At 42.8% G+C, this 23,654-nt stretch overlaps 1 protein-coding gene across 5 annotated transcripts in view; it reads right to left on the reverse strand.

Annotated features, from left to right (window-relative positions):
• Positions 1-23,654, reverse strand: part of NSMCE2 (NSE2 (MMS21) homolog, SMC5-SMC6 complex SUMO ligase) — a 213,248-nt gene that overhangs the window by 12,629 nt on the left and 176,965 nt on the right. For all 5 annotated transcript variants that reach the window (XR_012490921.1, XR_012490922.1, XM_074317044.1 and 2 more), the window contains 2 exons: positions 2,046-2,146; positions 1,524-1,630 (listed from right to left, as the gene is read on the reverse strand). Coding sequence is in view for 3 of the 5 variants with exons in the window: in XM_074317044.1 (XP_074173145.1) it covers positions 1,524-1,630; positions 2,046-2,146 (208 nt within the window). In the remaining 2 variants the exon portion in view is untranslated. The remainder of the gene's footprint in view (positions 1-1,523; positions 1,631-2,045; positions 2,147-23,654) is intronic.

Below are 23,654 nucleotides of genomic sequence, written 5' to 3' on the forward strand. Positions count from 1 at the left end.
GGGAGTGGGGTGAGCCTCTGGGCCAGAAGGATTCTTCTCAAATCCTTCTCACTTTTCAAGGCCCAGGAAAAATACCACCTTCTTTGTAAACCTCCCAGACTTCTTCCACTTGGACTGAACTGTTATTATTAAGCTAGGAGAACCTGAAGTTTGCAGAATCTGCACCCAAGTTATAGAAGTATGACAGAAAAAAAACAAAATAAAACGTTTTCTGAATGACAGGTGTTACTGGAGTGCTTCCACATATCATGTCCAATTCAAAAAAAGCAAAGGACACGGGCAAGTCGACATGTGCAATTAAGAAGATCCATGTAGATGTGACACCTGTCCTGGGAGTGGCCCGCACCTGCCCTGGGGCCGGACAGAGAGATGCTTTGTATCAGTGCTTGCCGTTTTCCAATAGGGCTCTCATAGAAGATCACAAACTTTAAGAAAGAAGAGCTATCTGGGAATACATATTCTTTGCAATTATGTTAAAAAACTAACGCATTTTTCAGAGAATGAACACAGAAAGAAAAAATAGAAAGGAAAGACTGAGAAGTTCAGAAACAAAGAAAATTACATTTATGGGGGGAAATGGAAGGCTCACTAGGGAAATACGACATCTCACCTGTAAGTTGGAAACTCAAATCAGATAAAAATGTACTCAGACTATCTCCATTTTGCAACCACCAGGCCGATCTTCTAGAATAAATAGGGTAAATTACTTGACTGAATGACTATCAAGATATCTACAGTCTCAAACACGAGGAGTGGTGGGGAATTCCAATTCTAGGTCTGCACCAGCAAATTTCCGGCCATGGAGAAGCAAACTACCCATCAAGCAGCCTGTTATCAGAAGTCCATTGAAAACTGGTCACACCTCTAATTCCATTCCTTGTGATAATTCCAAATCTGTGATAAGAGCACAATACTTAAAAAAAAAGTCAGTCTAGCCAACCCAGGATTCTATGTTACTACAGGAACAGCCATAGTTTTCTGTGGTCATGGGGGGCAGGGCGGGGTGTGTGTGTGTGTGTGTGTGTGTGTGTGTGTGTGTGTGTGTGAAAGAGAGAGGGGGGGGAGAAATATCCACATAAAAGAAAGACTCTCCAAACATTCCAATTAAAAAAAAATATTCTCATTAATCAATTATCCACGAATTTACGTAAACCTTTTAAGAAGTTATTGAAATAATTAGAGATAAGAAAGATTTTCCCTTTCTCTTAATATCACAGTTGTCCTATGTTTCGGGCTATAGCATGTATTCATAAAAATTCCTATGAGCAAATGATTAAAATTTAATCCAATTCCTTTTTATCCTGTTTTAAAAACAGGTTGAAGTTCTTTCAGTTTCTTTCCAAGGAGATTACTCATTTTTCCGTCATGTATTGTTTTCCCAGAAAGCCAGCTGCCATGTTTACGCGAGTTGGGAGGTGAGTGACTTCAGGGACAAGTGAAGTGTCTTTTCCTCTAGCAGGAGCACAGCCCCTCCGACTGACCACCACTAGGAAGGCTCCATTTCCTTTCCTGTATCCACTCACCAGGCCTTTTTCTTCCGCTTGTGTTTGGACTCAATCATGCGAACAATGGCCTCTTCTTCGTAGGTGTGGCCACACACTTTATTTCTCACGGGCGTCTTCATTTCCACCTGCAATCAAGGAGACATTAGGCTGGCAGGAATGATCATGATCAACTTCCAGTAACTTCTCCAAGTCACCAATTATTTGGTGCTGTTTTTTCCTAGTCCCAGCCCCGGGCTTTCTATGTTTAACCTCCCAATCGCATGGCTTTAGATAATTATTAGGGCAAATGACCACAGAAGAAAATGCAGGGAGGCCAGTGGCACCAATGTCACTTGGCCTGTGGGCCAGGAATTTATTACTTAAGGATATGATTGACTGAAAACTCTTTCCAGCCCGAGAAGCTTACATGTATACTCTTCAACCCTCATCACTTTTCTTTCCACCCTCCTTAACTCTGGATGTGAAATCAAATAGGAACCCTTTGTCTCTGTGAAGCGAATTGCTTTTTCTTTTAGGGGAAGAGGAGCAAGGAAACAGTACCAGCGTAATTGGGCAGATGAAGTTAGTCTGACTTTGGGTCACAATCATATCTTCATCAACTCCTTCTGTTCCATCAACCTCTCTGTCCTCTTGAAGACCATCTAGAGGAAAAAAGGGAAGTCACTGAGTCTCCTTGTTCTATTATGCCAAGGACAGGAAGAAATGAAAGGAAGGATGTTAACAGTTTCTCGGGGTCTATTTGGTCTTAGTCCCCGTGCTAGGCAGGCACTTGGATGCACGTGAACTCCTCTGCTCTTGAAAGAATCTTGCAGGGTAGGTAGGATTCTGCCTACTTTTGATGGGAAACTGAGACTCAGAGCAGTACAATCACGCTTTCAAAGTTACAGAGATTTAATTGGTGAGGAGTGCTGTCCAGTAATCAAGAGTGTTGCTTTGGTGTCAGAAGGACCTAGTTATCTCTTTCACTTCCAGCTGTGAGACCTTGGGCTACCAAGGTCTTTTTCCAAAACCTCTACTTTATAGCTTTGTTGCAAAAAATCAAAAGAGATTAAGAACGCAGTGTGCTTTGCACAGCCCCAGGCACGAGGAAACATTCAATAAATGGTCATGACAGTTAAGTAGTGCACGGCTTCTCAAACTTTTTGGTCTTAGAACGCTTTTATTTGTTTAGATATAATTGAGGACCGCAACGCATTTTTTAAATGTGGGTTATATCTTTGCCATATTAGACGTTAAAACTGAGGAATTAAAAAAAGTATTTATTAATTCATTTAAAAATAACCTCATTATAAGCTAACATAAATGATGTTTTACAAATTAAAAATAATTACATTTTCCAGAACAGAAAAATGTCAATGATAAGAGCGGCAATGGTCTACATTTTTTGAAAATATCTTTAATGTTTGGCTTAATAGAAGACAGTGGATTTTGATAGCTGTGCACCATCCAATCTGTTGTGATATTACGTCCTGTAGCCTCTGGACAAATTCATTTGTGAAAAGAGAGAGAGAAAAAGGCAAATGACACCTTAGTATTATTATGAAGCTAGTTTTGTCCTCACGGGTTCCCTGAAAGGCTATCAGAGAACCCTAGGGTTTCCTGGCTCACACTCTGAGAACTGCTGAGCGAATGAGGGGTGGGGCTGGCTTCAAAACTAGCTTATTTGAGTCTGAAATTCTGCAATCTGTATTTTTTTCATTACATGACACTTGCCTCCCACTGAGGGAAAACATGATAAGTGACTTTTGAAGGGGATAATGAGAGTATCTCATAGAAAGGCAGACTTGTCATTTTTGCACAGATATCAAAGATCAATAGACACAGCTGCTGATGGTACCATTCCCCTCGCCATCACCCTTTCCTTTGTTTACTCCCTTCTTTCTTTCATTTTGGCAAAAGAAGACAGACATTCAAAATTGCTTTGCATTTAATGTGGGAGGGAAACCTGTGTCTCAGGGTCAGAGGGTTCCGTGCATCTTTCGGTTCCTAGAACTGATGACCCTGGCCTTCCATGTTGGCTAGACGGAGTTTTCTGCCTAGAAAAGTACAATTAGGGGCAGGAAAAGGGCCACAGAGCACTTGTTCAGGGTCACCCAGTGAACTCATGGCTGGAACCCAGGAATTCTGCCCCCAATTACTCTGATGTTTGTAGGGGTTTCGCCTTGTTTAATCAGACTAGTGGTATTTGTGTGCCTTCTTGTATTTTCTTAGAGAAATGTCCCTTAAAGCAGCTCTCACTCCTTGAAGAGGGTAAAAGTGAGGACCCCCGAGCTTAGGACTTCCGGGGCACAGCATTTGTAACCACTGGGTGCTAAAAAAGTAGAGTGCCTGGGGCCTTCCAGCTTTTCAAGGCCTATAAAACCATCTGAGGCCTTGAAAACCATTTATTGGCTTCAAACAGGGTAACAACAAAATTGAGTTAATAAATGTTAAAGATCTACAAAATGTAATATTAGGTTAACATTGTTAATTGTTGATTTAGTAATCACAAATATTTCACTTGTATGTATCTCAATATGTACGTGGAATTTAGGTTTTAATTTAGTAATTCCAAGTATGCTCAGATAATTTCTGGTAATGGGCAATTATGAGTTACACCAGTTGCTTGTAGCCAACCAACTTCCAAAGCAAAATCGTAAAAATATTTTCAAAAAACTCTGTCAGTAATAAAATTATACTTACTGTGGAGGTGGCCATATTTTAGTATGCTTGGTATGTTGTGGGGTGGGGGCTCTGAAATAATATTCTTCAGACTTATGAAGGGTTTTTGTGCTTCCCAGGACCTGTCTTTGGTACTCACAACATAAGAGTCAGACTCCTGAGCGTTCTTTACCAACCCATGATTCCTCACAAGGGCTCAGGAAAGGTGGACAGGTAAAGAGAAACGTCGAAGAACAGAGCTGGGAGAGTTCTGTCTCTGATGTACTTTCCAGAGCTTCCTCCTGAAGGCTGCTGCCCATTTCTGACTCTGTGTATGACAGTCAAGATAAAGTACCTTTTTGTCCACTTTTTATAGGGCTTATTCTGAACCAATGGCAGATTTCTGATTGCATACGTTAGAGTGTGGAATTCACTGGAAAATCTGTCAGATGAATAACAGAGTTCAGCCAACGTGAAAGACTGTGGGTTTGTTTTTTATTTTCTATTTTTAAATTTCAAAAGGGAGAGGAAGCAAGAAAGCACAACTCAAATGCAATGCCAACCACCAGGGAAGGCGAGTGGGGAACTTCAAAACTGTAGGTGGCTATCAACATCAGTGATCACGAAAGAAGGTTTAACAAAAGTAAGACCGAGGAAGAATGCCAAGAGTGAGTAATAGCCCACAGACCAAGAATCTAAAAAGAGAAGGAGTCTTAATACCTAAACTTCTCTTCAGACAGTCCTCACCCGAAATCTGTTATTTATAGAAAGTGATAATAACATTGGGATTCTACGATGTGCTAATAACCAAAGGTCACATCTGGCAATAAATGTCACTTACATGAATTTAGCTGACCCAAAGACAAAACGTTTTGATAAGCCTGGTAAAAGGAAGATTGGAGAAAAAAAATACAGATCAAAGCACGTTGGGATTTACTAAACTGGTGTGTGGCTCCATTTTCTTGGCCTGGTTAACCTGAATACTAAGACCAGTGTCTTCGTTCTGGGAGCCATCCCTGCCTCCCCCAAGTTATTATTTTATTATGATGATAATAGCTCAAGTTTACTGAATGCTGCATAGCAGCTACTGTGCTAAGCACATTACATACATTATTTCATTTGATCCTGACAAAATACCCATGAAGAAAAGCTCTATTGTTATCCACCATTGTATGAAAACTTAAGCCCCCACAATATTTTTAAGGCAAAGTATCAGCATTATCATAAAGAAATGAGTGGATTCCAGTCCGTTTCATTGTTACTAAGGACATCATAACATTTTCCTGATTATAAAGAGAAAAATAAGAAAATGAGTCATGTTACTTTCTATATACAAGGTATGTTGTTAGAAGGATGTGCCAGCTGTCAGCTTCCAACCAGATGGTCAGACCTCAGACCCACCCACACCCTAGATCCCTGCCTGGGCCCAGGGCACCCAGGTGAAGGACTGAGAAGGGAGGCCTGGACGGGAACTAAGATTTACAGAGAACCGACGAGGGGTGTTAATATCTTGAATGTGCCTTTTTTGATGTCATAAAAATGAACACACAAAAAAAAAAAAGAAAAGAAAAAGAAAAAAGAGAAACCATGGAAATTCTTGGAGTAGTATGAAGTGGACAGTGAAGGATTCTAAAAGTCCATGAGTATTCTCCAGTGAGGTAATGGGAGTGGGGTAGAGAGGGCATTTTTGGACCCCAAGATAATGGTTCATCACGAGTCAGTTACCACTGATGAAGAGCTAATAGCTCTGCCTTCTGCCTCCCTCACCTGTCACCATCCTCCTCGCTGCCCAGGCCAAAACCTTGGGAACCATTCCCGGTTATTCCTTTCCTTCATTCTTCACATCCATCGGCAAACTGTTGACTGGTGCTAAGCTACATTCCCTGAATCTAAATCTAGCTCCTTCTCTCGGTCTCCATTACATCTTAGTCCAGACCACGGAGGCTCCCTGCCCAGACGGCTGCAGTAGCCTCCCAGCTGGAGCCCCTGCCAAAGAGGGCACAGCCCTCCCATACTCACTGTTTACGTCGTCTACGCAGCCGGCCTCTCTCACCCACCGTCCTCGCCTCACATTGGTCTTTTCTGCTTCTGGAACATGCCAAACTCTTCCCTATATTTGGGCCTTTACGCTCACCTGCCTGGAATGTTCTTCCTCCTGATCCTTGCTTGTCCTACTTCTTGTCATTGTAAATGTCAGTTTAAATGTCATCTCTTCGGAGAGACCTTCTCTGATGTCCCAAGCTAAAGAAGCCACCTAGACATTCACATTATTCCGTTGTGACTCTCTCTGCAAAGAACCCATCTGTGAGCACACTTTTCCTGTCTGTCTCCCTCCCTCCCCGCTCCTCCAGCCTCGTTCTCTTCCAGGAAAGCAGCGTCTCTGTTGTCTGGTTCATTGATGTTTTCTAACGTCTAGAATGCACTTGGCATGTAAGAATAGGTGTTCAATAAACATCTGATTAGTAAAGGGCGTCATCCAACAAGGCAGGTGCAGGTATATTTTTCACATTGATGTACTTAACATATTTGACAGCCATGGCCACACACACCCTCGTGCAATGATTTTATAGGTTTCAAGCAAATAACAGAGAGGGCTTCACTCTAGTTGGGGGTGCAGCCGTGGACCCCGAATTACATGTCAAAGGCAGGAAGTAAATATAAGTTTTACAATTACAGTAGGCTGTGTGATAATTACAAAGGAGACTCCAGACATGGCCTGTGGTCAGAAAATACATTTGGTCCTGGCCACACACAGCCCTAGGATTAGTCACTTGTCTGTCTTCAGGCATCCCAAATCTGGCCACCAGTTAGACAGTTTTATGCCAGCTGGGAATAAAAGTTGATTGCTGTGGTGCTTTTTCAATTAAGCCTGGACATTTTTCTAAAAGCACCTTTCTCTCGAGAGTTAGCAGCATATAAAGAAAATACTTGACACATATTTGCTGCCTGCTTGAAATGCTTATTGGGCTGCCCGGATTATTTTGTTTACCCTGTTCTAGGATGGCACATTTGGAGAGGCTGAGCTGGTACACGGAAGATTTGGGGGCCTCCCTAATGAGCAAAAGAACACTGATTCCAAGTTTGAAACTCTATAGTTACAGTGTCTGCGCCAATTTCTGAGCTGTTTCTCCTACCCAGTAACCTACAGCTGAGGCTGCAAGTGGCTCTGCCTGTGAACTTGGACGGATCTCAGACTCTTAAGTGGAAACAGAATTGAGAGCTGTGTGTGTGTGTGCGCACACGCACGCCTTTGAGGTCCACTCTGTGGTCCTGTTGGGTGTCCAGCTTTGTATCTGTTTCTTTTTGGGCCTGGTGGCTTGTCCTGAATGTTAGCTGTCTGGGTGGGCCAAATTGCCACTGAGGGAACAAAATCCTAGTTTCTAGTAATCTCTAGTACACTTAAGACTCTGCTGTGTGTGAATGGTTTTTGCAGAATTAAGATGCAGATCAGGTCCAGAGAGGGCCTACAGAATCAAAGATTTCCTGGATGAAACAACCTTCACAGATGGCAAACTTCAAGAAATGAATTTTAAAAAAAAATCCAGTGTTGTGTTTTTGTTATTGTTGTTTTTCTAATTTTTAATTTTTCTTTTTAATTTTAAGTGTGTTTTTCCAGGACTCATCAGCTCCAAGTCAAGTAGTTGTTTCAATCTAGCTGTGGAGGGCGCAGCTCACAGTGGCCCATGTGGGGAGCAAACCTGCAACCTTGTTGTTAAGAGCACCGCACTCTAACCAACTGAGCTAGCCGGCCGCCCCAAGAAATTAATTTTCCACAATCAGAACACTGGCTAGAAGATAAAGATCCAATAAGTCATTTATCATATATATTTTATTAGAATCAATGTTACCTACTTATAAAGTTGTTACTGCTATTATTATTATTTTTACCATTATGTGTCCAAGTGTCCCTGGCGCTCCCCTTGGTATTGGCCAAAAACAGGCCTTGCCCTCAGGGAGCTCAGTCACATGGGAGAGAGAAGCAGGCTGTGTCCAGAGCCTATGTTCCTGAATACTGTCACCCTCGCTGCCTGAATGTCCGTCCCTCTTCTTACCATATCGCCCCGGAGACGCTGGCTTAGTCATAGAATGCAAAGCAGTCTTCTGAGGGCTTCACATATACAAGATACTATAGGAAAGAAGCTCCTAGAAAAGAACGCTGTTGGCTTCTTTGAGGAGCTGATTACCTGAGCTGTGTAAAACAGGAGGCTCTTTCAACCTACATTTTCTGATGCAACCGAGTTACCCCCTTAAATGTGAGTATTTCATTCATAGCCACCTCAGGGCAACATTGTGATCAATGTTCTTCCTTATTCTCTTAGCTATAGTCTATACTCATCTCAGATTCTACTCTGTGTATTTGGAGAAGCTATCTCTACCCAATCCAATGCAATCCAATCCAATGTAATCCAATCCAATGCAATCCAACCCAATGCAATCCAACCCAATGCAATCCAATCCAATGCAATCCAATGCAATCCAATCCAACCCAATCCAGCCCAGCTCAACCCCACCCAACCCCTACATCCAATCTCCCTTCTTTGAAATCCTTTAATACCTGCTGTCTATACTATACTCTTTTAGCTTAAACTTCCTCATTATTCAATTTTTTTCATGTGGATGGAACTTCTTTACTAGATAGACTGAAAGTTCCTTGAGGATAAGCACTTGTGGGTCCAAGTCAAGCCAACGCAACTCAAGTTGCATTTATTGAACATCAGCTCTGTGCCAAACATGACACAAGTGCCGGGCATAGATACAAAGAGGACTAGGATTGGGTAGGGTAGGAGCGACAAATACAAATACTCACATTCTGTGCTATGAATGAAGTAATATATGTGTTTTGTACAAAGTACAAAAGTAATCTAGAGGATCTCTGAAGGCGCGGTGAGGAATCCAGGTGAACCTACTGGAGAAAGTGATGACTAAGCCAGGCGCTCCAGGAGGTGTGATAAGAAGAGGGAAGGGCTTTCAGGCAGTGAGGGTGACAGTATTCAGGACACAGCCTGCCTGGGTTGAAATCCGTCATGTTTTTAGCTGGGTGCTCTTTGGGCAAGGTACTTTACCTTTCTTCGTCTCCATCTTCTTAGCTGTAACATGGAGCTAATAATCGTACCTACTTCACAGACATGTATGAGGATTAAATGAGTTAATGGATGACAAGTTCCTAGAATAGTGCCTGGCAAATAGCAAGTGATCAATAAATACTGTTATGCTTGTTAATATTATTACTCGGAGTACCCCTAGAGTGGGCACCTTTAACACATGTGATCAATTAAATAAGAATGACACGCAATGGAATCACCCACAAAGAAACCACAAGATACTCCGACCCCGATGCTAAGTGGGAGGAGCCGTTCCAGGCCCCAGGGCACAGTGAGGCCTGAGTTAGCCCCTTTGTATTTAGCTGACACGGAACTATGAACACCTTCAATTTCTGTCCGCTTTCACTTCCATGGGTCTTTCGACATGCTCCATGAAAGATCTCAAAAGTAAATGGAATGAAGAGTTTCCAATTATTTCCTCCAAATGAGCTGACATTTTGATGATGCACCGTTTCACATTACCATGTACTCGTTAATTAATCTAATGTTGTTTTAGACATGAGCTTTGTCCTCAGCTGACATCACGTAGAAATTTGCTTCCACTTATTTAAATACTATCAAAATATGAGGGTTTTCAAATAATAAAAACCCAGCGCATTCTACTGGTGGGACAAAAACCGATCAGTTTTTGATGGTTATACGATATCTATTTCAAGCCAATAAGTACTGACAATATCCCCAAACTCAGTATCTGCATTTAATACTCCTTATAAGAGAAGGTTTAATGACCATCTCTAGGTTACCAAGGAGAGGCAGGAACTCTAGTGCACACGTTCTATTTCTTGGTTCTAAGCAATTAACTAGAAAACCACGTGATAGGAAAACTGAAGAGCCAACCCTGAGAAGGTCTAAAACTTGCCATTGTTTATGTCCACAGTAGACCATGAAGTTCAGAAGGCGAGCCGTCCCGTTTGAGTTCGTCTTATGTTTTCTTATTTATGAGGGTTGTAAATACCACCCATCCAGGTACCTAAGACAGTATGTGAGACTGAGTCCTATACCTGTCCAAGCTCTGTCTTTAAACGCTCTTGACTCCGTCTCTTCCTTTTCATTCTCACTGCTGCCGTCCTAATTCAAGTCCCCAGAATTTCCTATTTAGAATATTGCAAAAAGTTCTTGATGCACGTCTCTGGCTGAGTCTCTTCCCAGTCGATTTTTTTTCACTCCAGCTAGTCATCTTTCTAAAACCATCTTTCTGAAGCATGACAAGACTTCTTATTAGCTGGCCCAAAGCATCTTCCTTCCTACTGCTGCTCACCTCAATCCCATCCGCCATATCCACCCCAAACTAATGTCAGTTCGCCCACACTTGCCATGCTCATCTGCACCTCTGCTAACCTTTCACCTAGTATCTCTGACCACCCTTCAAGACTCAAGAATTTCCTCTACAAAGTCCCAAAACAGGCGATTCCTCCTTCAGCCTCCAGAGTATCTTTTGCACATGCTGTAACCATGTGTTAATTTCTCTATCCTCCCTATAAGACTGTGCTTTCTTTAAGGGAAGGAACTCTGTCTTCATCTTCAGATTCTTGGTGAGGCAGGCAAGCTGCAGGAACTTAATAAATGTTCACTGCGTAGTTGCTGAAACAAGAGAATGTTTTGAATGCTGCTATACATAAATGGACTTTGATTAACAAGATGAACACAGTGAAGAAGACTGTTTTGAAGGCAAATATTTTAGAATAAGACAACTTGGTCCTTGATCTAATTACTAATTTTCCAGAAAGGGAGCCATATTACACCATCTAGGTCATTCCACTCTACATTCTCTGTTCCACTTCTGTGCAAAGGCAAATCACCAAAATGCAAGATGACAGAGGTCATATTCCAAGAAACAAACCACACCACATTATGTCTTTAGATCATTTCTAATTCTATTCTCTTGCCCCAAACCATCGATGTCCACAGGAAAGTATAACAGTGATCAGAAGTGTATAAATTATTTTAAGTTGGTTGCGTGTACCCAGGGATGGCAGACTGTACATGTAGTAATATTCAAGAACAGCAGGTTTTATAAATAGAGAAACTCTGGGGAAATCTAGATATCTGATAGACTGACATTTAAGGGAACTGTGGCATCACCACTCACAACACCTCCTAGTTATTAAGAGTCATCTTTAGGGGGCTGGCCCGGTGGCTCAGGCAGTTAGAGCTCCATGCTCCTAACTCCGAAGGCTGCCGGTTCGATTCCCACGTGGGCCAGTGGGCTCTCAACCACAAGGTTTTGCTAGTTCAATTCCTCGAGTTCTGCAAGGGATGGTGGGCAGCACTCCCTGCAACTAAAATTGAACAGGGCACCTTGAGCTGAGCTGCCGCTGAGCTCCAGGGTGGCTCAGTTGGTAGGAGCGCGTCCTCTCAACCACAAGGTTGCTGGTTCGACTCCCGCAAGGGATGGTGGGCTGTGCCCCCTGCAACTAGCAACGGTCAACTGGACCTGGAGCTGAGCTGCGCCCTCCACAACTAAGACTGAAAGGAAAACAACTTGAAGCTGAACGGCACCCTCCACAACTAAGATTGAAAGGACAACAACTTGACTTGGAAAAAAGGCCTGGAAGTATACACTGTTCCCCAATAAAGTCCAGTTCCCCTTCCCCAATAAAAATCTTGAAGAAAAAAAAAAAAAAAGAGTCATCTTTAACATTGGAAAATGCTTATGTTATGAGGTGGAAAACATGAAATTATAACTGTACGTGTGGTATGACTAATTAATCTTAAAAATATGATATAGAAAAAAGACTGAAGGGCAAGCTGATGAAATACTGCAGTGTCTTGTGTCCAGATGACATAATTACTGCGTATGTGAATTGGCTGTAGAGGAATAAAGGAAAATTTCTAAGGTTTTTGGAAAATGCTTATTTAGCTTTTGCACATTTTACATCTAATACTCCTCACTGAGACCGAGTAACATTTATGAGGTAAGCAGGATGGCAATGAGGACGGATGGGTATGTTTTGTCAAACTGAAACAAATTATGAAATCAAGTCCAGAGACCATCACATGAAAAAAGGAACTTTAAAAGTTATAGTTGCTCCAACTGCAAAACTGCAACATTTCAATTTTGGGTAAGACATGGGGGCTATGACACCATTTCAGTCCCTGATGTTTTCTAGCCGTATTATCCTAATGCCAGTTGCAATATTTCAAGCTTATCTGCTCCCCTACAAGGTAAGACATCACAATTTATGTAATAGCTTCTCTATCTCCTCTGATTTCCAAGCTCTAGACAAAACTATAATGAAACACCTGTAGAGAACGCAAGACTTTAATAATAAAATTAAAGCTAGCCCTAATCACACTTTGTTTTTTAAAGCTTCTCAAAAATGCATGATAAATGTAATCCTCAAAGGATAAAGAGCCCCTGAAGACACCCATTTTGGGATAAAGTGTGGTGAGGAGGGGAAGTACTTGTGTTAATAAGTGAGGGTGTCGGTGGCAGAGCTGTTCACATTTGTCAGCTCTCACTGGTGTCCCGAGACTGTAATGACTGACACATACACCCTCCCACGGACCCCAAGTTTAAGCAAACAGGTTGCTCCATAGGATTTACTCAGCATGGTAATTACAAAGTGCCCCAGACACTAGGGACTCATTAAACAGGCTTATTTTGCCATGCATTTGATAGAGTATCAAGATTTATTTTTGATCCATTTACGAATTCTTCTTTATGGTGGCACAGTTTTAGTCATGTTAAAAAAAAGACAGAAAGAAAGTAGAACAAGCCCCAAAGTGCCTTCAATATGGAAGAAATTAAAAAAGGTCAAAACCTGAGGGTACAAATCTAGTGAGGCTTAACAATCTTGTCAGCAGCACGTCAGTGGAGCTGGCCCACATGCAGCTCAGCTCCCAGCCTGCGGAGCGCTCAGAGCCAGTCGGGGCAGGGTTGCCCAAACCTCCAAGAGCAATGAATCCATGGACGCTCTGGTCAGCTTGACATCTGTTTTCAGTTTTCAGGGTCTTGTCTAAAGTTAGCATAACAGAAAACATAACCAAAAAACCCCCCTGCCAACTGGAAGGAAGAAGTAAAATGAGAGCAAGAGGGAGGGAGGGAGGGAGGGAGAGAGGGAGGGAAGGAGGGAGGGAAGGAGGGACGGAGGGAGAGAGAGAGAGAGAGAGAGAGAAAGGGGGCGGAAGGAAGAGCATGAGAGACAGAAGAAAGGAAGGAAGGAGCTGGAGGATGTGGGACGTCTTCAGTGCCGCAGCCCAAGGAAAGTCTTCACCGCTTACAAACCCTAGTACCAAGCCATGGCCTCGAAGCCTTCCTTCCTCTCCCCACCTCCACTTTCCACCCTCTTTAAAACCTCCCCACATGCAAAGGAAGACACATGACTTCAAAATCGGGATCAGCTTAGGACACAGCTCTTGTGAATGTGTACAATAGATCTGAGTCATTTGTTCATTTTGTAAACATGAAGAAATCACTTAAAACTTCCTCCGTCGTGATATTCATAGCACTTGACAATATGCTTAGCACGGAACATTTACTCTTTTCCTTATCCACACCCTAAGATGTTAACAGGGGCCACTTTTCTTTCTCATGGACCGCTTGCCTATTCCAGGGCAGGTGAGAAGATGGAGCTTGACAGGGAGGCAGAAGCAGGAGTGACGGGCCCACGCCCAGGGTGGGCCGCAGAAACGCAGCGGACGGAGGAGCAGTCGCGAGAGCAGTTTACCAAAGTCACTGTCTTCCTCTGGGAAACCTTCCCACTCAGGGGTCCCCCGCCCCCACCCCAGGCACATAACACATCATCAGTAATTATGCTTATGCCACTGTCTCCCCCACTAATCTGTAAACAGCTCAAGGACAGAGACAAGTTTTGCTCGCCTCTATATTGCTAGTGCATGGCTCATGCAAGGGGCTCAGTGTCAGAACAGGGCACCCTATCTTAAGCGGTCCTTGGTGGCTGAAAAATGGTTCTCTTCACTCCCTAGCTCTTCTACAGAAAAGGGGTTCTGTGCAAGGCCTGGAGAGGAGTCTTGTAAGGCACGGACTTCAGGAGGGCGGGTGAAGTCTACTAGGTATCCCACACTCTCCCATAAATTGGGGGGTTCAATTACCTGCTGGCAATACTTTCTTACTTTCTCTTTCATTCGGATACTGTGAGATGAGATAAATGTTTTGTCCCCATTCAAGGAAAACAACCTAATAAATACATCAAGGCAGTAATAAAAACATCATGGGTAAAGAGAACTCTGGAGACAGTTTCTCGCAGGGCAAAGCAGGTGACCGGTGGATCTTATTTTCCATTTTCACACCCTGTGGGGCGGGTCCTTACCCTCTAATACATAGTCGACAGGCATTCGTAATCTCCAGAAAACAGCAGTAAGTAAAGGAAAGAACAGACTAGTAAGCAGGGACAAAAGGAAGGAAGGAAGGAAGAGATACAGAGGAAAGAAAAAAGGCTCTCAGAACGTGCTTTACAAACACTATAGGAACGTTAAAAGGTCTCAAATAACTATCATTCTCAGCACACAATGAGGATGCCGCAGGCTTGGAGCCACAGTCTCCAGCCTCAGGTGGATCTAATCTAGAGGAGGTGGTGAGTACTGAGCGGGCAGAACCAGGAGCACACATCCCCCAACATCTCAGGACGAGGCTATCTGGGGCTCCGCAAGTTTTCTGACTGCAGTTCTCCTCCTTAGCTAAACATTCTCTTAGCACTTTTGCTGCGACGTTCGGATGTTTTCCTGTGGCTTGCACTACCCACCACAAAGACGTGTTGTATGTCCTATTGTGTATGATTTTGTACTAAATGTTTTATGTCATCAATGCCATTAGAGTCTAACTGATCTAATACTTACATCTGACTGATGCCACTTAGTATGGTTTGAGTGTATTTTTGCTGAAATTCAGAATAATGGTCAATTTATTACCATGTAACAAAGGTTGAAAATAAAAATAAGGTCATTTATGTACAGAGCAGCTCAAAATGTTGCTACTAAGTGTATAAAATAGTCAAAATATCAACTTTTTAGTTTTTGTGGCTTTTTGACACATTTGGGGGGGGAAAAAACCTTGAAATCAATGAACGCAGTGAAAGGGTTAAGACAAACAACAACAAAACAGTAAGGAGAGGCAACTGGGGAGGCCGGTCTCTAGCTCTTAGTCCCTGAAACCACTCCTCCCCCCTCCCCAGGGAAAAGGTAGCAGGGAGCTCAGGAAGCTACCAATACAGGAAGACTGAGCACCAAGGAGATACAGAAATTGTGTAGGAAAGGTCATCAGCACACTAATTATAGGGGTCGTAATTAGGAGCGATGGAAGGAAATTAGGAAAAGGAAAATTCCAATCGTCAGGAAACACTGTTGGGCTCTCTGTGAGGGAAGAGATGGGTTTCGCATACTGTTTACACAGAGGGAGCCCGTTCCTCCTAACAAAGCTGGCTCAAAAGGAGCTAGAAATTATTTAAAGGGAATTTTATTTTTGCTACCCAAAGTAGACTAGGTTACTTGATGACACACAGAGGCCTCTTCTATCTAATTTTATCCTTCTGTTCTCTATTCTAAATTAAATCGCAAAGTAGCTAATGATAAAAAAGCCCATGACTATTTCATTCCCAAAATATGATTCAACATCTAAGGAGATTAAGAGTGGCAAAGCGAGAACAAGTTAAAAAAACACACAACAGGAACACAGTGAAATGGGCTTGAATTTACAACAGACTTATAGATGAGAACTAACTAGAAAGGAATACGAAAAATAGGACGTGTTTCTCTTGTTTTTCAAAATGAATTCAGTTACTGTATTTTTCAGAATACAAAGATGGCAAGTAAACGTAATTAATCAGTGTCAGTACGTGGTATAGAGCATTAGCTCTCAAATTTTAACCTGCTTTCATAATAACAGTCCAGTAGCATTCCCACAGCTGCTGGAAAACTGACACTTACCGCCCTAACTAGGGTTACACTTCACATTGTGTTAAAACACTTCAATGTTGGAGGCTTCTGGTTTCCTGGGTCAGGAGTAAAATTTCAAGAAAATTTATTTTCTCTTCTTCATTCAGGAGCTCAAGGCATGATTCATGCAACTTTCATTTAGTAAATGCCTGCTGACCGCCACTATTTCCTAGGCACAGAGGCTGCAAAGGCCGGGGGTTGAAATAGATAAGTAAACCCATGACCATAGCCTGGTGTGCTGAGGGCCAAGATAGCCCTGGGCTTAGGGGACCATGGGAACTCGCAGGGAGGCTTCTAAACGTGACTGCAGGAGGGATAGCCATGCTGGGAGGAAATTTGAAGGAAAGAAGGTAAGATGAGCAAAGGCAAAAACAAAACAAAAAGCATGCTCGGCACACCATCATTCTCAGCAGAGGGGTTTAAGATCAGACACTCCAAGAACACGTACAAATAACTTATTATGCATATTACGTAATAAATTAGGCGATGAAAGCGGTTTTAAAGTCAGGCTTTCTGATATTACTTGATATTTTCCCATCATCATCATTATTATTATTATTATATTACTTAAATGCCTCCTAAAATGTTAGCTACACAGGAGCTTACCGGCTGGCTTCCTCTTCTGCCTACCCACCCTCCACCATTCCCTGAGGGCCTATCATGGATGGGGGGGTCCCCGGGTGAGATAGAACTTCTGAGCCAAAGGATTCATTGTCTAGTGTTGGGACAGAAAGTGCCATTAAAATACAGTGGAGAAATTTTACAAGCGTCAGCAGTGGGTTCCAGAGGAGAAAGGCTGGTCCAAGAAGGGGAGCAGGGAGCTCCTGCTCAGCCCACAGGGAAGAGAGATCCAGGTGCATCTAGAGAACTCCTTTGAGTGTTTGGCTCAGGAAGTCATGATCCTTCCACAGCAGCAAGGTGACAGGGCACTTAAAAATGTATTCTGTATGTGACTTACAAACGTGACACATTTTTGACTAGATTTCTCAGGGTGAAGTCCTATCTTACAAAGAGGTACTCAGCTTTCCCCAGCTTGTCTGCTTTTCCTCGCCCTTTCTGTCAGCTGTAAATTCAGGGCTAGAGCTATAAATATTATAAGTTTTCAGAGAATCCTTTAAAAACCTCTGGTCTGATTTCAGATCCTATGATATCTTAAGCACCTTGATGGCCTGATTCAGTGTTTATCAAGAAATCTTTTCCATAAACGTCCAATTTCTTTATACACACTATATTAGTCCAGTAATAAATTTCACTTAAAATCTTGCTATTGATGACAGGTACTATAGTTTGGAAGGACAGACAGCCTGCAGGCAGATTCAAGAGCAGAGTTTACAGCACTCAGAATTTCATCTCATACAATATTAACCATGTAATTGCTAACTTGAATTTTCTTTTCTTCTCTGTATTGCTTCTGAGGTTGTGATGAAATGTTTGCTGCCCCTACTAATGAAATTCAGAAAAGGACCATTGGTTTTTAACTCCGCTTGGGAATTTTGATGCAATAGATGTTTGCACACTCTGTCAGAACAAATAAGATTCATTATTCCTAAGTGCAAAAGGAACGTGGCTTTTCAAAAGAGAAGTGAGAAGGAAATTCAAGTAAAGGGCCGTTTTGGCAATCGGCCGGAAGACACTTTTGCATTCTGTTGATCTGATTGTATAAGAAATCTTTTCAAAAGTGTCTACATAAGAGGCATTTTTTTTCCCCCCAACCAACATCTGGAGCACAAAAACACAATGTCTTCCAGTCAACCTTTTGCCAATTGTAAGAAAACAGCTCTTTGGTGGAACGTGCACTGGGATGACATATGTGACCTGGGAAGTCACACAGCTGCTATTGCTCTTGACCTTGTTCTTCCTCCAACATGAAAAATAAAGGAATGAGAATAGGAAGGAGGGTAGATACTATAGTTTCAAAAACCCATTCCAGTTTTAAATCCTCTATCCTTCCAATCATTGTCAAAATTTTACCTTGAGAGGAATCAGACTACCTTAAAAACAAACAAAGGTGTTTATGAATATTTCGGGAGTCAACTCAAATGACTCCTTATACTGATCTCATGGCAAACATTTTGCCTTCAAGAGTCCACCTATTTGCAAATCAAACTTGCATAACATCCGAGTTTATGTTACAGAAATAAATGGCCATTAGTAACTTAGCAAATAAAATTTGAATTTCAAGTGATGAAAACATGTTTCACTATGACCAATATCAAGTATAAATTGAGCAATAGAGATGGTTACCCAAGCAGAGCAGGTAGGTGCAATGTGGCTATTACCAACATTTTGAAAATTGTATTTAGGAAACCTTATAATCACAGCATTATTTTACAAGGGTCAATGGACTACAAAGAAGAATTAAGTTCAGACCTGTCATATACTTCAGAGGGTGTAAGGGTGTAAGCCAGCAACACTCACAGAACTTAAATCAGTGGCTGGGATACGTTTTCCCAGAAGAAACAGTCATACTGTGCCAGGGACACTTACCTACTTTTAAAGCAAAACATTTGCCCAGTCTTCTTTTCATACTTCACTATTACAGAAACCTCACATGGACTAACCCCATTTTTTCACATTGCAATTACTTTTTTGCAGACTTCTATGATTATTTCCAATTCTTATAAATCCATAATTTCACAAACATTGAGTAGCCCATCAGTTGTTGACAAGGGCTGGAACATCAGACCTGGGGACATTACTGAACATAGATGGCCCAATCTCCATATTAGTTGGGGGAAAGGATTCCGACAACTTCCAGAGGTCTTGCTGGTGTGAACATCGACGTTGCCAACAAGACCATCAGTTTAAAAATAGGGAAAACCACACACGGGAGCCGGTACATTTCTTGGAACTGTTATTTAAAGACGCAGCAAACCTGGAAGCCGAACCTGTTCTCATGTACACTAAAGTGTGGCTTGCAACGAATTTTCAAACAAGGAAGTCCCTTTACAGTCCATCCTGCCTCCCCCGGCTGTCTGGTCTCAGGCAAGTCACCAGATCTCAGAGCCAGAGTTTGCTCACCTGTAAAACGGGGCGACACGGAACTGGCAGGACTGTTGTGAGGACTGAGTATTTGACGAGTATCTAATTTAATTTAATGAAGTAATTGATTGTTTGATGTACTCAGCACATAATAAGGCGCCCAGCAGGTCTTTTCTTCCTTTCCTTTCCCTTCCCCTGGACTCCAGGATACTGGATGTGTTTGCTTTTGCTTTCTGCTTCGTCTCTGTCGTTCATATCCTCTTCAAAACCACTTCACTGATCCATTCCTACCGTGGGGTCCCTCAAGACTTAATTTTCCCTATTCTTTTCCCTCTGTAACAAGGTGCTGTGTGCTAACATATGGCTTCTCCTAGTGTGTCATTTTCCTAGTCCTGTCTATTCACTTCCTTGCTATAGTGCCTCAGTCTAACGCCATATGCACACAGGGCCATATGTGATGTTTTCCAGGGCTCTGTCTCCCCCAGTGCCACTCTATTATCTGTTTAGATGACACATCAAACTACCTATCCACTTTGAACTTTCCCCTTTGGTTGAGCAATGCTTCAGTTTCGATCTCAAACACCCTAAATCATCAGTAACTTTATTATATATGACATATGCTTATCTTTCTTCTGTGACCCTTCCTCTTGTCTCACTGGGTCACGTCAGCATGTCAATGATATGCCAAGTGAGTGACTTCTCGGCACTTTCCACCTGACCTTTGCTAAGCATAATTCAGAACACCATAAGAGCTTGTACAGTCCCCCCCTTCAATCCTGTGAAATAGCCCTCATTTTGCCCCTGTCTTTTATACACAAAAATGGGAATTTTTAGTTACCTTCTGGCTGGCTATCTATACGTTTGCTCCCAATGTTCTCAGAGAGGCTTCATGGAAGGAGAAAACCTGGGCTTAAATACGGCTCCCTTAGTCCCTCTGAGCAAGCTGCCCACTCTTCCTGAGTGTGGTGGGGTTGCTCGGAGGATAAAGACATTTTAGGTAAAATGCTAGACACGGGGCTTGGCGCACGATAGCTGTCAAGAAATGGGGGCAAAGATCTTTCTTAACCCTCCAGAGCGGCTCCCCACCACCCCACCACTCCATCAAGCACCACCCCAGTCCTTTCATTGGCTGTCAGTTTGAGGGTTTGGCTTCCCTCTTCAGGACAAAACACCTCCAAGAGCCTCATCCACTGCCTTAAGACTTCTTTCTAGGCTGCTTCAAGATCTCCCACAACCCTTTTTGGAGACATCCTCCTCACATACACTCTGCCCACCATCCCTATACCATATCCTGAGCTCTGAAGACCTCATCTCAAGATGTCCTTGAAATGCCAACTCCCAGCTAAAGCCTTTCCTGATTAAATGTAAGGGACACTGTTACCTTCCAACCCTTGAGAAAAACAATTCCGTTCCAGCGTGGGGAGGTGGAGGAAAAATGCCAGTGCAACTTGTTCTGCGGCCCGGGCTAAAGCACTTCCCGTCTCCAGGCCAGGGAGGCAGACTGGGTGTCTCCGAGCGCCTTCTAGGCTGCAAGATTAGAGTCTATGGATTCAATATATTTGATCCCCTGTCTTCTCTGCCTATCAGGGCTGCTCTGTCACTGTGCGAATACCCTTTAGGTCCCTTAGCGTCAGCGGCTGTTTTCAAGGCAGAGACCATTATCTGGGGAAGTCAGCACAACCTGCAGTGCAGAACTGCAGATCTGGACTTAACACTCGCGTTTAGATGACAATGATCAAAGCACCTTCTGCGAGGCGCAGACAGCTGCCACTGGATGACTCAGACATCTCGGCAAAATGGCTTAATTTAGCACCCTTTCCGTTGTCTAAAGTACAGGACGAAGTGAACTGCACACCCTTTAACTAATTTAACCTCCCAGCGGCTCTTTGGGATCGGGAGTTTTTATCTCTGTAACACAGATGAGAAAGTGCAGACACAGACAGTCATCCCTTCTCCTCAGTCAACAGTGGACCCGGGAGCCTGGGGGAGCAGTGGAAAGAACCCCGAGCTCCCTGGGAGGGAGAGCTGAGTTCCAGGCAGGCCTCTGCCATTACCTGTGTGTGATCTCAGGGGAGGCACTTTTCAGGCCTTATTTGCCTCATCTGGAAAATGGCCTTCAGCAGTGGTTCCCAAGCCTGGCCGGGGAGCAAAACCACAAGGAAAAAATATTCGAAAGAAATCCAAGTCCACTCTTGGAGATGCTCATTCTGTGAGCCTGAATGAGGCCCAGGACACTGTATTTCTGTATGTGTCGCCCAAATGGCAACAAAAGGTGGCCGGCAGCAATAAATGCCCATGACATTGGAGTCACAGTTTCCTGTCCCCTTCAGACAACCCTGTCTCTTCCAAGTTCCAAAACCCATTAGATCATCTTACCCTTCTCTCACTCTCAACCGAGAATCCAAATTAGCCTATTTTCCAGCATATTGCATGGTAGCTTACCACATTCATGAGAACCCCCAAAATGTTGAAATCTACAGTTGGTTCATAAGAGTCACAGGGCAAGTAAAGAGGTAATCTTGTTTTGACAGAATTCCAAGCTGAAATACAGGAACTCCTCCCTGAGCAAGCTTCTCGTAACCAACGTGAAACACCGAAGGAGAAAGGCAGCTCGCTAAAGCAATATACGAAACTTCTCTTAAAAGAGAAACTGTCATTTTTCTGGATTTGTTTGACTAAGGCTTAAAGATTCTGTGCAGGTCTTACAACAAGGGACTAACTAACCCAAGAACCTGTTTGCTTTGTATCATGAACGCTCTTATCTACTGAAATCTGACCATGTGTGCCAGGCCCTATGTAAGCATTTTACACACATTGCCCCATCTCATTGACACAACTCTGATGCAAGTATTATTATCACATTTTATTGAAAACTGAAGTTCACAGAGCTAGCCAAACCCAGATATATTTGACTCCATAAATTATGCAATCCTACAAACATGACCTTAGGATTGAAAGCACCTTAGGTCAAAATTTCTAGACTATCTAACACTGAACAGTAGGACCAGCAAAGCTGCCCATTTTCTAAGAATCTGTGTATTGGAGACAGAAGTATGCCCTTGATGGAATTCTCCAATTTGCTTTATTTAGGGGAATTTGGACAAATGAGAAGAGGATAATAAATATAATTGAGAACACTGGAGTCCAATTCTCTTTCTTCATGTTGGCTTGCTTCTACCCTTGAAAATCTAGTTCTCCTATCTGGCTGTGGGTTCCATATTGGCTGACGGAGCATGATACATACAGCTACTTACCTGTTACATGGCAAGGGTCTTGTGAGAATTAAATAGATTAAGTCCACAAAGCAGCTTTGATCTCCTTAGGGAAAGCTGCCAAGCAAATGAAATATGGTGCTATTATTTGTCCTTGCAAAGGCTGTAAGCTGACTGAAGTTTCTGAGAAGCACCCTGCAGAGCAGACTTCCTCCCTTGTTCCTTCAACTTTCTCAATTTTACTCCTGTGAATAAATTTGCAGTTGCAAGAATTGGACCATGCTTTTGCTTTACACTGCAACTTTGCTGTTGATTAGAATTTGAAATAATAGAGAGCGTGTCTTAAATTCCTTGCAAGGGAATTTGGGTTCTGAAACAGTGAAGGACCTTCTTACACCACGGTCTGATTTTGAAGGGAGTCCCCAAACGGTACTACTATAAAGCATTCATAGAAAAGTGGACACAAAGAACTCGGTGGTTGTTTTCTGTAACAAAGTAAAGAAGAAAATACACATTTTTTAAACTTTCAGGAAGAAGAACATTTACAGTTTTCAGCTTGTGCAGGCTGAGTTTTCCTACCCTATTGGAGGTTACGCTTTCCCATTACACAGCACTTGACATTTACACAGTGTTTTACAATCTTTTTATTATCTAAATGTTCACAGGCGCCCTAGGAGGGAGGGCCCTGGGCCCAGATAACCATTTTAAAGGTGAGGAAACAGCCATAGAAATGTAATGACTCGTTCAAAATTATGAGAAACTTTCTTCCTTAATGCATGACATTTACCACCGCTTTCACAGTGTGTGCACACACACAAAAGCCTGCTGAATATAGGGAACAAGGTTTGGGTTTCTCTTTTAGTGGACTCACTATAACATTCAAACTGAAAGGAGCCCATGGCCCTCTAGCCCAAAGCCTGCACCTTGCACACGGCATCGAGCGCTCAGGGCGTCCACTGTCAGGATGACCACTGCTCATCTCAACATGACACCCCCGCAGATTTCCCATGTCACCTGTCCCTTCTCGTTGGGAGGAGAAACCCTAGAGGCTAGATCTAAATTCTGTTTTCTTGAGCACCAAGTATACACTCACAGCTCCAAAAATGAATGCTGTTAGATGTGGGATGAAATCTAGAGTCCTCCTTGAGGTCCATGAATTCCTCAAAGCTTTAGAGTTGATCCGTGTTTCTCTGAGAGTAGCCTTCCTCCCTGAGGTTTGGGAGAATCACAAGGACAGTGGACTAGATTTCCACACTTCTGCATGGTGGGTGAAAAAAATGAGTTCTGTTTTTCTCTGGCGAGAGAGCAGCTTAAATTTC

Source organism: Rhinolophus sinicus, linkage group LG12 (assembly GCF_036562045.2).
Source record: "Rhinolophus sinicus isolate RSC01 linkage group LG12, ASM3656204v1, whole genome shotgun sequence".
Classification (NCBI taxonomy): domain Eukaryota; kingdom Metazoa; phylum Chordata; class Mammalia; order Chiroptera; family Rhinolophidae; genus Rhinolophus; species Rhinolophus sinicus.